This window comes from Haplochromis burtoni, unplaced genomic scaffold (genome assembly GCF_018398535.1).
Source record: "Haplochromis burtoni strain Fernald_Lab_line unplaced genomic scaffold, NCSU_Asbu1 Contig_389, whole genome shotgun sequence".
NCBI lineage: Eukaryota > Metazoa > Chordata > Actinopteri > Cichliformes > Cichlidae > Haplochromis > Haplochromis burtoni.
In genome coordinates this window covers 258963-273214 of record NW_024582750.1, presented here as the reverse complement: position 1 = coordinate 273214, position 14252 = coordinate 258963, and the positions used below count along the sequence as shown (strand labels likewise).

At 39.1% G+C, this 14252-nt stretch overlaps 1 protein-coding gene across 1 annotated transcript; it reads left to right on the top strand.

Moving 5' to 3' along the window:
- Positions 1 to 1418: 1418 nt before the first annotated feature.
- Positions 1419 to 12330, top strand: capn9 (calpain 9). The gene is made up of 20 exons (XM_005944023.3): positions 1419 to 1780; positions 2603 to 2672; positions 2763 to 2881; positions 3570 to 3703; positions 3880 to 4048; positions 4154 to 4237; positions 4563 to 4648; positions 5216 to 5293; positions 5797 to 5957; positions 6154 to 6308; positions 6914 to 7122; positions 7312 to 7348; positions 7436 to 7516; positions 8154 to 8211; positions 9593 to 9657; positions 9932 to 10000; positions 10099 to 10177; positions 10798 to 10914; positions 11033 to 11091; positions 11331 to 12330. Exons 1-20 carry the CDS (start codon positions 1607 to 1609, stop codon positions 11355 to 11357), a joined length of 2031 nt encoding a protein of 676 aa, XP_005944085.1. The 5' UTR covers positions 1419 to 1606; the 3' UTR covers positions 11358 to 12330.
- The last annotated feature ends 1922 nt before the right edge of the window (positions 12331 to 14252 follow it).

Sequence of the window (14252 nt, the reverse complement as noted above, 5' to 3'; positions counted from 1 at the left end):
TTAACTTGTGCACCAAAACTGGGTAAACAGCAGGTGGTTCTTATAGAGCACTTTTCTACAGTCTAGCAGTCAAAGCATGCTAATGTGTCTCATCCACACAACCACAATTTTTTATGCTTCATTGCTTTACATACATTCGCACTCCAATACCCTGGAGAGCAACTTGGGGTCAGTATCTTGCCCAAGGCCCATGCAGACTGGAGCAGCTAGTGATCAAACTGCCAACCTTCTGACTAGCAGCTGACCTGCTCTGCCGCCTGAGCTGCAGGTGAATGTAAGGATGACAGCAGAGGGCAGAGCAAGTCCTGAAATATTCTGACATTAAATTTACATTATTCAGAGAAGAGAAGTCAGACCCCACTAAAAGATATTAACAATGACCAATATTCTACTTTTTCTTACTACGGTTTACTATGTTTGATGCTTCTGTTCTTGTAAATCTTGGCCTAAATAGCAACTGTACCTCTTACTGCTACTTTTTTGAAGTAATACAACCAAGTACAGCTGATGGAGTTAGACAAAGAGAAGGTAGAGGATGCTGCAAAACTACATCACCCATAATTTTATTTGTGTAATTAAGGTCACAAGTACATTGATTAAATAGTAACCCAAAAGAGTACAGCTCAGTGCAAGTTCTTCTTCAGCTATGAGAGGAATCTGGTGACTGTGGGACAGGAATGTGGATGTCATACCTGACAGTGTGAAGTGTCACTGCTGTGGGTCAGGGTGGTGCAGATACTATGCTGGCACACCCTAAATCTGTCTGCACTGCTCAGAGAAAAAGGGAGGGACAGATAGATCCTTGATCTCTAAACCTGTTACAGTGGCCAGAGACATGAAATGACAAGACACTGAGGCTGATACAGACTGTCAGTGGTTGCTCCGCATTATTTAATTATTTCTTTTACTTGGAATCTGTGGTGTGACATTCGAGCATTATCAACAATTTAGTTGAATTGTAGTTATTTTTTTCAGTTGAGAACCCATAAAAAGCTTGTTAGGCGTAAATAAATGATAGGGGTGACCATTTGTCCTTCAATGATTTGTCACAGAAAGAAAAAAAACACCACAGGCATCAGTTGTAGCCTCAGCCCTGCCCACTTAAAATATATTTGTCTCTCTCTGTTTCCACGTGAAAGCCATGTTGCACTAGTACATCCAGGCCAAGTAATTTCCTTATGAAAGTCCCAGCAGACACAAATTTGATTTAAGTTGATTGATTTTTCAACACTGTGAAAGTTTAATGGCAAAATAAGCAGTTTCCCTCTGTTTGGTTCTACAAGTCTAACAGATCCCAGTTAGATGCTAGGCAAAGATCATTGCTATCAGTTCCAGCAAAATAATCACGAATAACTTCTCCCAGTGTTTGGCAGGCCAATTCTTAAAAAAGAGAAATAGATAAAGAGAACAGACGGCACAGTGTGAGCCACGAGGGGTGAGGTTGACTGCCGCAGGAGGACAAACCAGTTTCCGTCTGGAGGGTGTGGACCTTCCAGCCCTACCCACCTGTCAGACTTGTCTCTGCATCAAACACTCAGCAGCACTCCATCACGCGTCACCTCACCTGCTTCTCCTCCACTCGCCGAGATTCTTCCCAAAAGAGAAGATGTCCACAAGCCAGGCGGAGAACACGCAGTCAGATGGGAAATCCTTTGAGCAGCTGAGACATGAATGTCTCATGAAGGGAGTCCTGTTTGAGGATCCAGATTTCCCTGCCAAGGACTCCTCTCTCTTCTTCAGCGAGAAAGTTCCTGTCCACATTGAATGGAAGAGGCCCACGGTATGTAAGCACTGAGCATTCTTGTACTCAAAAGAGCTCTTGAAATCTGTTAGATGCACGTGTGCTGTTCATGAATTTCAAAATACTGAGCGACTTCAGCATGTTTCATCTAACGATTATCTGGTGATTTTTTCATACCCTTAAAAAGTGCATGTTTACTATTCAAATACATCTACATTAACTACATGAACTGCATGTCCACAGCCGTCCATGTGACTGCAAAGGCACTGAAAACATTAGACGACAAATTACTGAAATGATTCCATTCAAAAAGTGAAAGTTGTTCAAAACTCTGTTTTTATTACTCTGAACCTAAACCAAGTCATGAAATACTTGTAGTTATAGCAGCAAAACCAGTTCTGCAGGTGAGCTGTGTAAATATAGCTGAGTGCAGCAGGCGTTTGTACCACTCTGAGCCAACTTAAGTGGAGTGGGCTGGTTTGCAGCTGCTCCAACGGTGTGTGAGAGGTTTGCTTTTGCTGATCAACTTAATGTTGAGACATTTATGTACAATTTCATGAGTTTTTGGCTTCAAACTATGTCATGTTCTCGTTCATTTTTGGGGTACTGTTTCTTATCGTACACTTCAGCTGACCCGATTTAAGCAACCTGTCGAACTCACAGCTCATGCTCGTTACAGTTACTACACATTTCTGTCCTGGGTGTGTGCTTTGTGTGCTGTGTATTTTGTGCGCACTGACTGGGATACCAGCCGATTAATATGTTTGGAATGTGAACACGCCTATCAAACACACCGGTCTCCCGTGTCATTTAAAAAATAAACCGACCAGTTTGTTTTCCTGTTTTGTGACCCTTCAACAGGAGATATGCAAAAACCCAAAGTTCATCTTAGATGGCGCAGACAGAACAGACATTTGCCAAGGACAGCTCGGTTGGTATTCAAGTTACTTAACTACTTTTAAATCTTGAATATTCACATGTGTCACGGTTTTATTAATGTGGCACTTGTTTATTTCCACAGGGGACTGCTGGCTCCTGGCAGCCGTTGCTTCGTTGACTATGAAAAAAGAAGCCCTGGCCCGAGTTGTCCCACCTGACCAGGAATTTAATCAGAGATATGCTGGTATCTTTCACTTCCAGGTAGGATTCTCTGATCATAATAACAGACTCTACAAAGATGTTTACACACTGCAGTATTTCCTGGAATAAGACAACACATAAGGGATAAAAAGAACCAGGATGACAGCACGCTTAAAGAAGCGTCATGCGTTTGAATGTTCTTTTAAAAATTGTTGCTTCAGCGACTCCAGAACTTGCAACAAAAGAGGCCGATGACATTAAAAGAACGCCAGAAAACATAAAGTTAAACACTTTTTGACTGATTCATCATTTGGCAAAATGTTCAGTCAATAATGTGTTAAAACACAGCCTGTAGTGTATTTGCAGTACATTTTAAGCAGGCGGGTGTATTGGAAAAAAGATGCAGTGCCCAACCCGTTCAAAAGAATGGGTTCCACCATGTTCCTCCAGATGTCTTTTTCAGTACCGTTACTCTTCAAGCCTTTTGTTGCCTCAGTCCCAACCCCAACAGTCAGATGCAAAACGAGCTCATATTATTCATGAAAGAGTAAAATGTTTATGTCTTTTTTACATTTTATACTGTGTTGCAAGCAAAAAACACATTTCAGTCAAACAGAAACAGATTTACAAGTGAGATTCTTTTAAGTAATCACACATTGTCTTCACTTTGTGTGAAGTCGGTGTAGGCAGTAAACTCACCGGCTCCTCTGTTAGTTACACTGTAACATGTTGTCTGATGGTCCCTCAGTTCTGGAACCACAACAAATGGCTCGATGTGGTTGTGGACGACAGACTGCCAACAGTGAGAAATCAACTCATCATGCTCCACTCGGCCTCCAGCAATGAGTTCTGGAGTGCGCTGCTGGAGAAAGCCTACGCCAAGTAACATCACTTGCTTCCTCTTAATATTTTGTCTGTCCTTTGTCTTTCCATTCATCTTGTCACATGCATGTTAAACATGCGACAAGAGGTTATTTAAAGAAACATTGTATAAATACAATTATATATAATTATATGCACTGAAACACTAGGACATTTTTTTCTCTCGTTTATTTTAGATTGAACGGCAGCTATGAATCCCTGAAGGGTGGCAGCACAATGGAGGCCATGGAGGATTTTACTGGTGGCGTGGGTGAAATGTATGAGACCAAGGCTGCTCCAGGAGACCTGTTCAATATCATGAAGAAAGCTCTGGACCGAGGCTCAATGATGGGATGCTCTATTGATGTAAAATAAACAATCTAATTTTAAATTTTTGCCCACGAGGTTTACTCAACATATCAGCTCAGTTGCTGTGTTTTAACTCTCTCTGCATGCTTTGGTTTTCTTCAGATCACTAGCTCTGCAGAGTCAGAGGCCAAGACTTCCACAGGCCTGGTGAAAGGACATGCATACTCCATCACAGGTGTAGAAGAGGTAAAAGTCTCAGTAACAGTCTCAGCTGCAGATGTAAGAATAATGAGGGGAAGCCACTTGTTGCTGAATAATCGTAATTAGAAGTTTACAGACTCAGGTAATTGTAATACTTGTTAAAAGATGCAACTGTACATCTGTAAATATGAAACTTCGATCTTTAAAAAATGACACAATGGCTTTAAAAAAATAAAAACAACAACTAAAATCCTACAACGACACATTAATTACTTTTAAGTTTAAATCTAAATAAAAAGCCAGACTTAAAAACGGTAGAACATATACTTTTCAACAATGTAGTCACAGAATATTGTTTTTGGGTTTTTAGGTGAATGCCAGAGGTCAGAAGGTGAAGTTGGTCCGGATTAGAAACCCCTGGGGACAGGTTGAGTGGAACGGTGCCTGGAGTGATAAGTAAGAATAAAGAAAACTTTATTTTGACCTTGAAACTACACATATTGTCTAAAGTTCATTCTTCCACGTGAAAAGCAGGTCTCCTTGAAGAGTCTGTGCGTGAGAGTCGTCCTCGTAGTTTATCTCTAGTCTATAGTCAAACAATATATTTGTTACTTTGAATACGGTTCACAGTCCGACCGCTGCAGCCTATTATTGAACAGTAAAAAAAGGTTGTGTCTATACGTTTTACATGTTTGGTTTCTGTTTTCATATTCATTCAGTCATTCTGTGTTCCAAGTTATGCAATCATCATTGACTTGGCCACAAAAAGCGGTAATTACACCCCGGGTACCCCTGAGACGAGATTAAGACTAGTTCTAGCAGGAAGAGAACAGGCATAATAATATTATTCAAATATCTGAAACTTTCCCAGATTTCACATTTAGACAATTTCAGTAACTCCACGTTTGATCTTCAACAGATTTAAGGGAAAATAATTGTCCAAAGAAAATTGAATAGTTTTCATTTTGATTGTGGGACTTTTTCTCTGATTAACGTTGTAACAGATCCTCTGGTTGCTTTCAGTTCCAGAGAGTGGAATTACATCGACAGTGCAGAAAAAAATCGGATAATGCAGAATTCAGCAGATGATGGTGAATTCTGGTGAGTCCACATAATAAATTTCAAACTACAGATTAAGATGTGTAGTATGTTTAGCAGTCTCCAAATTGTTCTTCACATTGTCGTGTAATATTTTTGCATATGTAGTATATGAATGTAGCAGTGGAATGAAACAAAATGGCAAAAATGAACTGCCATAGATTTTCATGTTTCTCTGACTTGGACAAATTAGTAAATTAACGTAAATGAGTTTCAGGCATTGTTGACAAACTTCAGCCAGGCTTTTTTTTTAACTATAAAATTTCACACTCTTGTGCAATACTTAGCACTATTACTTCACAGCAAGAATGTTTTTGGCTCAAATCCCGGTTGCCGCCTCGCTGTATCAAGTTTGCCTGTTCTTGGGCTGAGCCAGCTAATCTCTGCCGATTCCAGCTATCAGCTACAGACTTTGTTGTCGCCCAGTTAAAGAGTCCGTGGTCATAACTCACACACTAGCTGTGCTAGTTTAGGAGTGACAATGTTGTTGCTGTTTGCAACTCCAGGATGGAATTTGAGGACTTCAAGAGGAACTATGACAAAGTGGAGATTTGCAACATGAGTCCTGACTCCCTGACTGAGGACACAAAACATCAGTGGGCAGTCAATGTGTTTGAGGGAAACTGGATTCGGGGTTCCACTGCTGGAGGCTGCAGGAACTACATTGGTGAGATCAATACATCTACAAATCAAAAATTTTCAGACAAACAAATTCAGCAAAGCGTCAGGCATACTTAGAGATTTCATTGGATTTTCCTTTTTTGGTATTTATATTTTGACATGAACTGGTTTAAATGCAGGATTCAGTTGGCATTTCTATCTCAAACTGCTCTCTCAAAAAGTTCTACATTTCTAATCTGCAGACACATTTTGGACCAACCCTCAGTTCAAGCTTTTGCTGAGCGATGCTGATGGTGATAATACTTGCAGTGTGGTCATCGCGCTGATGCAAAAGAACAGACGAAAACTGCGAAAAGAAGGCCTGGACCTGGAGACCATTGGCTTTGCTGTGTATGAGGTCTGGAAAAACACTGTAGACTGTGCACTTTAACCATTTTTTTATGTTATCATAAATAGCATGGGGCGTAGTGCTGGTCCTTGCAGAACACATTTACTCGCCCCTTTCTGAAAGACTGAGTCTCGGCATTAGTTTAAAGGAGCCATAAACTGAGTCAAAGAAACAGATATTTGTAGATGAGCAATAATATTAGCAAAAATTTCAGACTTTTTTCTGCACATGTTAAATATTACAGTAATGTATTTCTTCTGTCCAATATAAATGTGTTTAAGCATTTCATATCTCTTCACAAGAAGATAGAGTTACGAGACAATGAAGAGAAGGCACAGCCTTAAAAATGCACCAGAAATGTCCATTCGGACACAAACTCACTGGATGAGCCCCATCTGCTAAAGAAGTTCTTAGTGATAAAAAGTTTGGGGACATTGGTAAAACGGATGTGTCTTTTATTAGTGATATCGTTTCTTTGCATTTCAAAATATGTTATATTTTTAAAAGGTCAGCCTTGCACTTCTGGCTCGCTCCTTCGTATTTACTTACTTTCTTCTTTTGTTACAAATTTACTTACAAATTTAATTTAATGTCTTTTCTCCCGATTTGTTCAGGCTCCAGAGGGCGAGGACCATGTGGGGAAAGACTTCTTCCGTTACAATGGATCCAAGGCACGCAGCAGAACCTACATCAACATGCGGGAGGTGGCAGAACGCTTCTCGCTGCCTCCTGGAAACTACCTGCTGGTTCCCACCACTTTCCAGCCCCACCACGAGGCTGACTTTCTTATTCGTGTCTTCTCTGAGACAAAGGCTGAAGCTTTGTGAGTGTGCAGCTCTGGTTCTGGAGCGAAACTAAAAGAGCAAACAAAAAGTTAAAGCAATATCAAACCTAAAGAAAACTTTTGGGTATCAAGGAATAATTATTTAATAACCTGATTAAACAAAATTTGGGGGGTTTCATTTCATTTCAACCCTTACACTAACTGTTACACTATGCCTTTTCTTCACAGAGAGATGGGAAGCAAAGTTGATGCCGACCTGCCAGACGTAAGTAGATAACCAGAAGCCCAATTACCTGTTCAGTCAATCAAGCAGCTGAATGTGTTTATACTGAGCCTGTGTTGTTTCCATCAGCCACCCATGCCCAGCCCTCCAGAGGAGGAGACAAAGGAGGAGAAAGGCCTCAGAAGGCTGTTTGAACAGCTGGCTGGCTCGGTAAGAAAAGCATCTTCGGCTTTGGGGTAACAGTGTCTACAGCATCCTTCATTTGTACAGATGAGTAGTGTTTTTGTAAGAGCAAGTTTGTCTAGTTTGTACATTTTCAAATCAAGTTTCACCTTTTTACAATGAGAACTAATTAAATAATTAAAGTGCTTCAAGTTGTTATGATTCCACAAATATTTTTTACCATTTCTGGAATTTTGAAATGAAATTTTGAGCCTTCGTTGTTTTAGTTTTACAGTACACTAAGTGCACAGCGGTTGTGAAAAAATACCCACAATAAACAATATGCGTAGCTCCAAACCACAATTAAAGGCCAGCTGCTTAAAAAGAAAGAAGAATAATGATGATTTTTCTGCAGTATGAATGTTGCAGAAAAACAACAAAAAACCTAAATTATAACAATTTTATGAGCTTTACTTGATTTATTTATCAACATCTATTTTTAATGAAAAAATTACATATTACATAAAAGAGCTGGTTATATTTGTAGCAAGAAGCTCAGATCTGCAAATGATGATTATTTCTGTTTCTGCATCCATCATGGTATTTATTCATTTATTTTATTTTTATTTTTGCAATTTTCTTTAGTCAGAATTCACTGATCTCTTCCACTTTGCAATTTTTACAGGATCAGGCCATTTCTGTCAGAGAGCTTCAGGAGATGCTGAATGGTGTTCTCAGCAGAAGTAAGTGAATGAAAGTTTCTGGTTTTTGTTTACTTTTCAGTCCATTTTCTGCATTTCATGCAGTCATCATATCTCCTGCAATTAAGTCCTACATTTGTGATGTTTGCAGCTTAACTTCTTCGCCTGATATTTGTTAAAAGTCAGACGTACAGGTAATTTCTCCTAGAATGTGTGTCACAGTCCGCGGATGCAGACTGTATGGAGATGAGGTGTGGACCCAAAAGCAGACGCGTGGAACAGAACTTCATTGTAACAGATAGTCATTTAATAGGGCCGGTAGAAAAACACAAAACAAAGGGCAAAGAAAATTAACATTAAACATGAAAACACACTGAACTTGAAACCTAGACTTGAGCTGCATCGATTCCTGGAACACAAGACATAAAAAACCAACACATGGGGAACACAGCTGATACAAATGAACATGATGCCACAGGGGAAGCAAAACTAAACACACTGAACATGGAACATGAGACTATCAAAATAAAACAGGAAACATAGAGACTAAGCGCGTGGACTTGACATGGGGACAGAGAAGAAACAGGAGGCGAGACACAGACATAAGTGAGGAGCAAATCCAGAGCATATGACAGCTATGGACAACACACATGAACGCACCTGGCAGACAGGGAGACATGTAACGAAGCACAAGGAGGGAAACATGTAAACAGGAAGGGGAAACAAAGACATAACCAAGGAAACATCCGTAGAGAACGAGACAGGAGACACAGGGATGAGACAGTGACGGGAAAAGAGAAATATTACATAAATATTAAACAGAGCAGACCAGGACTTATTCAATACTAAATAGGAAACTAAAGCATTATAATACAAAGAAATCACAAAACACCATACACTCAAAAGGCTGTGTCAAATGACCCAGAACCATGACCATGTGAAGCTAATACTAAGAGTTTTTTTATTTAAGAAAAGCAAGCAGAAAAAGCCAATTTCCTTCCTACAGATTGTTTTAGGGCGATATCTAAAGGAGAGGTTGATCAGCCTACATTGGATTTTTCCAACACAAGAATCAAAGTGTCACAAGTGAGATTACATACTGTGGCAAAAATAAATAACTTTTACGTTGTTGTTAAGTTTTAGTGGCTTAATAGCAACTAAAAATCTTTCAAAAACAACACAATAACAAGCCACACTGTTGTAAATATGTTAAACATCATTTGAAGACTGAACTAAATACATTTAAAACACCTGAGGTCAGTATCACATAGCAAAATACTTTATCTTTTGTGTAGTGTACACATTTTCTCCTCACATCTTGATGCCTTATATTAATGGTCAGAGATGATTCATAAATTTGTGTTGCATTATTACATGTAGCCATGCTTTTTGTATCACTACCACTTTAATCCTTTATCTTCAGGAAAAGAGATCAAATTTGATGGCCTGAGTCTCAGCACCTGTCACAGTATCATCAATCTTATGGATGTATCCTTTCAAGTTACTGACTCATTCTATGCTTGTCATTGTGTTACATAAGTTGTCGCATTAAGCCATGCGTACTTTGTTTGCCCTAATGGGTGCTTTACTAAAATAGTGATACTTATGCCAGCATGTCCATATTCCATCACAAGACAAAGTTGTCGAATATTTTTTGTTGATATTTTGTGTGTGTTTGTTTATATGTGATAGAAAGAAGGTTTTGTTGGTAAGCTATTTTCCACAATGCTTCTTAGGTTTTTTTCTTGACACAGTAAACCAGGTGGACAACACGGGAAAGATAGAGTTCCAAGAGTTTAAGGTCTTCTGGGAAAAATTGAAGAAGTGGATTGTAGGTGTTGATTTATATTGAAAAACTGTAAATGAAATGTTGGAGGAGCACTTTTCTTTGTTGCTCAGACTATTAACCACAAACGTCCGTTGCTACAGATGCTCTTTCTATCCTTTGACACGGACCGGTCAGGAAAGATGTCATCTTATGAGCTTCGTGGCGCTCTCAAAGCCGCAGGTGAGAGTTCCCAAGCCCGTCTTTCTCTCTCTCTCTCTCACCTGATGGACCTGTAGTGTTTACCAGAGGGAAGGGAAAAAACGAGTGTCGAGGGTGTGAGTGGTCCTTATTGATGATACTGGCTTTCTGCTGAAATCTGCCAGTGTAAATATCTCTGAGGGGGATTAGTGACGTGCCAATTAAACGTGTTCAGCTTTTCAAGACGATTCAAGACACATTAATCGTGTGTATATATGTATATATAAAACTCTGTTTGACGAATTCAGTTTTCACCTGTTAGTTTCTGTGACTGAACAAACCTTTGTCCTATTTTAATACTCATTGAATTTGCACTTCAAATAAAGTTGTTTCATAAGGTGTACATGTAATATCACCAGCTTCATTTCCTGTAACTATCATTTATAATAATATTACTAAAAATGTTAGTAGATATAGTATAGCAGTATATTTTTAGTGTGTTCTTAATCAAAGCAGTAATTATAACACTGCAAACATTACAATAATGATTTTAATGAATATTAACACTACATCTGTCCTGAGTCTCTGGTAAGTTGAGTCTAAATCTTTTTTATCTGAACACCAAAGTTTCAAAGATAACTGCTGCTTTTCCGCCAATGCAGGCATGCAACTGAACAACCCGCTCCTGCAGCTGGTGGGGCTGAGGTTTGCTGACGAGAACTACGAAATTGACTTTGATGACTACCTCACCTGCATTGTCCGTCTGGAGAACATGTTCAGTATGTACAAAACACTATGTTAAAAGATCGCTTTACATTTTGGGAAACAAGGATCACAATAAGTACAAAAATACATAAAGATCAGAGAGAAGACTTCTTGCTGTGTTTTTTTATCCAGGAGTTTTCCAGGCTCTGGACAAATTCAACAGGGGACGAGTGCAAATGAACATCATGCAGGTAAACACAAACACGCCAAACGTGAATCCTGAGTTCTTTTCTACTGTATCTTCTACTGTACTGTACCTCACATACCTGATGCGTCTGTTTATCCAGGTCCGTGACAGTCAGGCTGTCAGACATTTTATGCGTCCTTTATCTCCCAATAACTAACCAGATTTAGGATGTAGCATTCACAGCCTTCATGCTTTTGCCGGTCGTGTGAACATTGACTGCAATTTTTCCTCTTTGCTTCACAGTTCCTGATGTTGTCGATGAACGTATGAGGAGGAACTGAAACGGATACCAGCGGAGGAACAAAACGCAGCAGATCATCTTTAAGAGCAATGTTGTGAATATTAAACTTCGCCATGATTCAGATTCTGTGCTATTATTATTATTTGAAATGTAATGTGAAAACACTGTCTGAGCTCAAATGTTTTTGAATGGGAGTGGTTTATAATTTTGGTCATGGGTCCACCTTAGGTATTCACTGCCTCTGACATGGTACGAGTCTGTGAGCTCAAATGTAGGACTTTAACAGCTGGGTCTGTAAAGCAGCCAAGTGCACGAGAGTGTTTGCCTGGCAAGTCTGCATCAATCTCACACTCGTCCAGTCGAATTCTGCTTGTGCAAATCAGTCTGACTTTTAGTAGTTTTGAGAAAACTAAAAAATTAAAGGAGCAACTGACCCTCTTACACTCACTTTCAAGGCAATCACGTGAAGTTGTCTTGACTAACAACTTCACTGTGGCAGCAACATGAGTGCCTTTATACATGCGTCCTGTTTTTGTTTACATAAAAAAACTCAAATTAACTGTCAATTCCCTTTTGCTGTGACACCGAAGAAATCTTAAAAATTTGAGGATTTTTTTAAGGCCCTTTTTCTGTTAGCTGATTGCATCTTATCTTAATTATGATAAAAAGTGAAAAAGGCTAACTGCAGCTGTTAATGAATGAACCTGTCTGTGCCTAACCTTGAAAATTAGCTGTTACAGGAAGGCCATCACTGGGTTCCACCCCTGAAAAAATGTAATGAATCGGATCGGTTCACATCAGCAGAATGTAATTTGCACATGAATGACTTCACGGATAGCAAAAGCAGAAACTTGCATTTGCAGCATGCTTTGTCATAGTGCTTGAACTAAATTTTGTTGACTTAAGCTTTTGGACAAAGTATTGGTTTATTTTCTGTTGGTTTATTGCTTCCTGCTTGAGTGGGAATCATTTTAAAATAAAACTTGGTTTTTGTGTTTTCTCTTTCATGAATTTCTTTGGAGGACTACTCAAGCCAGATTTTGGGCCTACTTGTTTTTGTGGACTTTAGCATTGTTGCATTAGTAATTTGATAAAATAGATTTATACAAATAGCTGTTGATATTTAGTGCAGGATTACGTGGCAAGCTTGTTCTATGACGTCACATGGAAAACTACAATTAAACATACACACTGATCATTTAGTTTTCAAATTAAAACATTCCAACATTTTATTCAGGACACAAAATGTGCTTGTTTTTTACTTTAACACTGAAGAGAGAACCACCAAACTGATCAATATAATAAAGACTTAATACAAGAAAATCACTGTAAAAAATACCTGGAGTGTAAATTGGGTAGAGATAAGGTTTGAAAGACAAAAATTGCTGATTGACAACCAGTAATGTTTAACATAAGACATGGAAAAATATCAGAGTGATCTAAAACAAAAATGTTTGCACTGCTATTCTTGTATCAAAGCAATTTCCGGGGAAGTGGAATATCACCTCCTGGTGCACAGAGACTGGATCTAGCCAAGGTTTCTCTGTCTTTTCTTAAAGACACCAAACAAAAAAGAAAACTGCAAAACACTCCGTGCTCTGTGATGTTAAGTGCTTACATGAGACATTTTCTTTTTTTTCTACTAAAAAGTAGACATTACTTCTTTTGTGTGAGATATTGTGACAGTGGAGTGACAGCTTTCAGTTCTTGTGTTGTTTGGATTCTTTCACAACGACTCAAACTGTACGTGTAGAACTGAATGAAGGTGTGGTCACACCAACCAAACAGTCACTGAAATATGACTCAGCTGAAACACACACACACACACACACACACACACACACACACACACACACACACACACACACACACACACACACACAATAAAAATATTACTTTATAGTATTAACTACAGTGGAGCTGTGGAGAATGCATACAATGTGTCTCATTCATGTTTCCTCAGTAATTTTATACACAAGAAAGAAATAAAGAAATTTAAAGACATACTGAGGGCATATCTGTGCCTTCATTTGAAAATCAGCTGCTTTAGGAAGTCAGCAGTGGCATGAGGATGTATGGAAGTATGTGAGGATGGTGCAAGACATGTATGATGACAGTGAGACAGTGAGACAGTAGAAGTGACCGCTAGGTTGGTAAGGGGATCAGCTGTGAGCTACTTCTTGTTTGCAGTGGTGATGAACAGGCTGACAGACGAGGTCAGGCAGCTTGACAACGATGTTTGACGGCTTTGTGATCTGTAGTGGAAAAGATGGAAGCATACCTGTGTATGTGAAAGTATGCGAGACAGAGTCGCAACCACACAAAGCAACAGACACTGAAGAAGAGAGTACAGGTAGAAAATAATGCCAAGGCTGACTGGTTACAGAAGGACAGCAGCAAGAGTGAAAAAGCAGGTTTACTTAACGGTAGTGAAACCTAATGTGTGGTTTGGAGCCGAGGCAAGGTGGAGATTATTCAAATACTGAACAAAGGATGGAGCACAGCTCAGCCTCAAAACAGCTGAAAACCTGTTCATCAATAGATATAGCCATCTTTTTTTTTTAAAGTTCTTTATAAATTGGTTTGTCCTGCGTTGCACTGAATTATTTAGTACATGAAAAAGCCTTTTGTATTTTAACATGAGAATTTAATAGTATTTGCTGAAACGAATTGTTCAACGATAACAGCATTTTTCTTTTCTGTCTTTCTTTCTTTTTTTGCTTGTACGGTGGTTTCTCCAGAACAAGTGTTAATCATAATTGTTGATATAGTAAGTGCACTCAGAACGCCTGTCTGCACATTGTGTCCAGCAGATGTCACTGTGGAGACACGTAAACCTGTTTTGAAACCTTGATACAATTCTGTGTATCATAAAAACTTCCTTTGCCCATCACTAACACATAACACGGTGTGGCGACCCCTAA

Coding starts and splice junctions, on each gene's coding strand:
- capn9 (XM_005944023.3), top strand. CDS start 1,607: ATGTCCACAAGCCAGGCGGAGAACACGCAGTCAGATGGGAAATCCTTT. Junction 3,704..3,879: donor CTGGAGAAAGCCTACGCCAA/GTAACATCACTT, acceptor CGTTTATTTTAG/ATTGAACGGCAGCTATGAAT. Junction 10,001..10,098: donor AAAAATTGAAGAAGTGGATT/GTAGGTGTTGAT, acceptor CCGTTGCTACAG/ATGCTCTTTCTATCCTTTGA.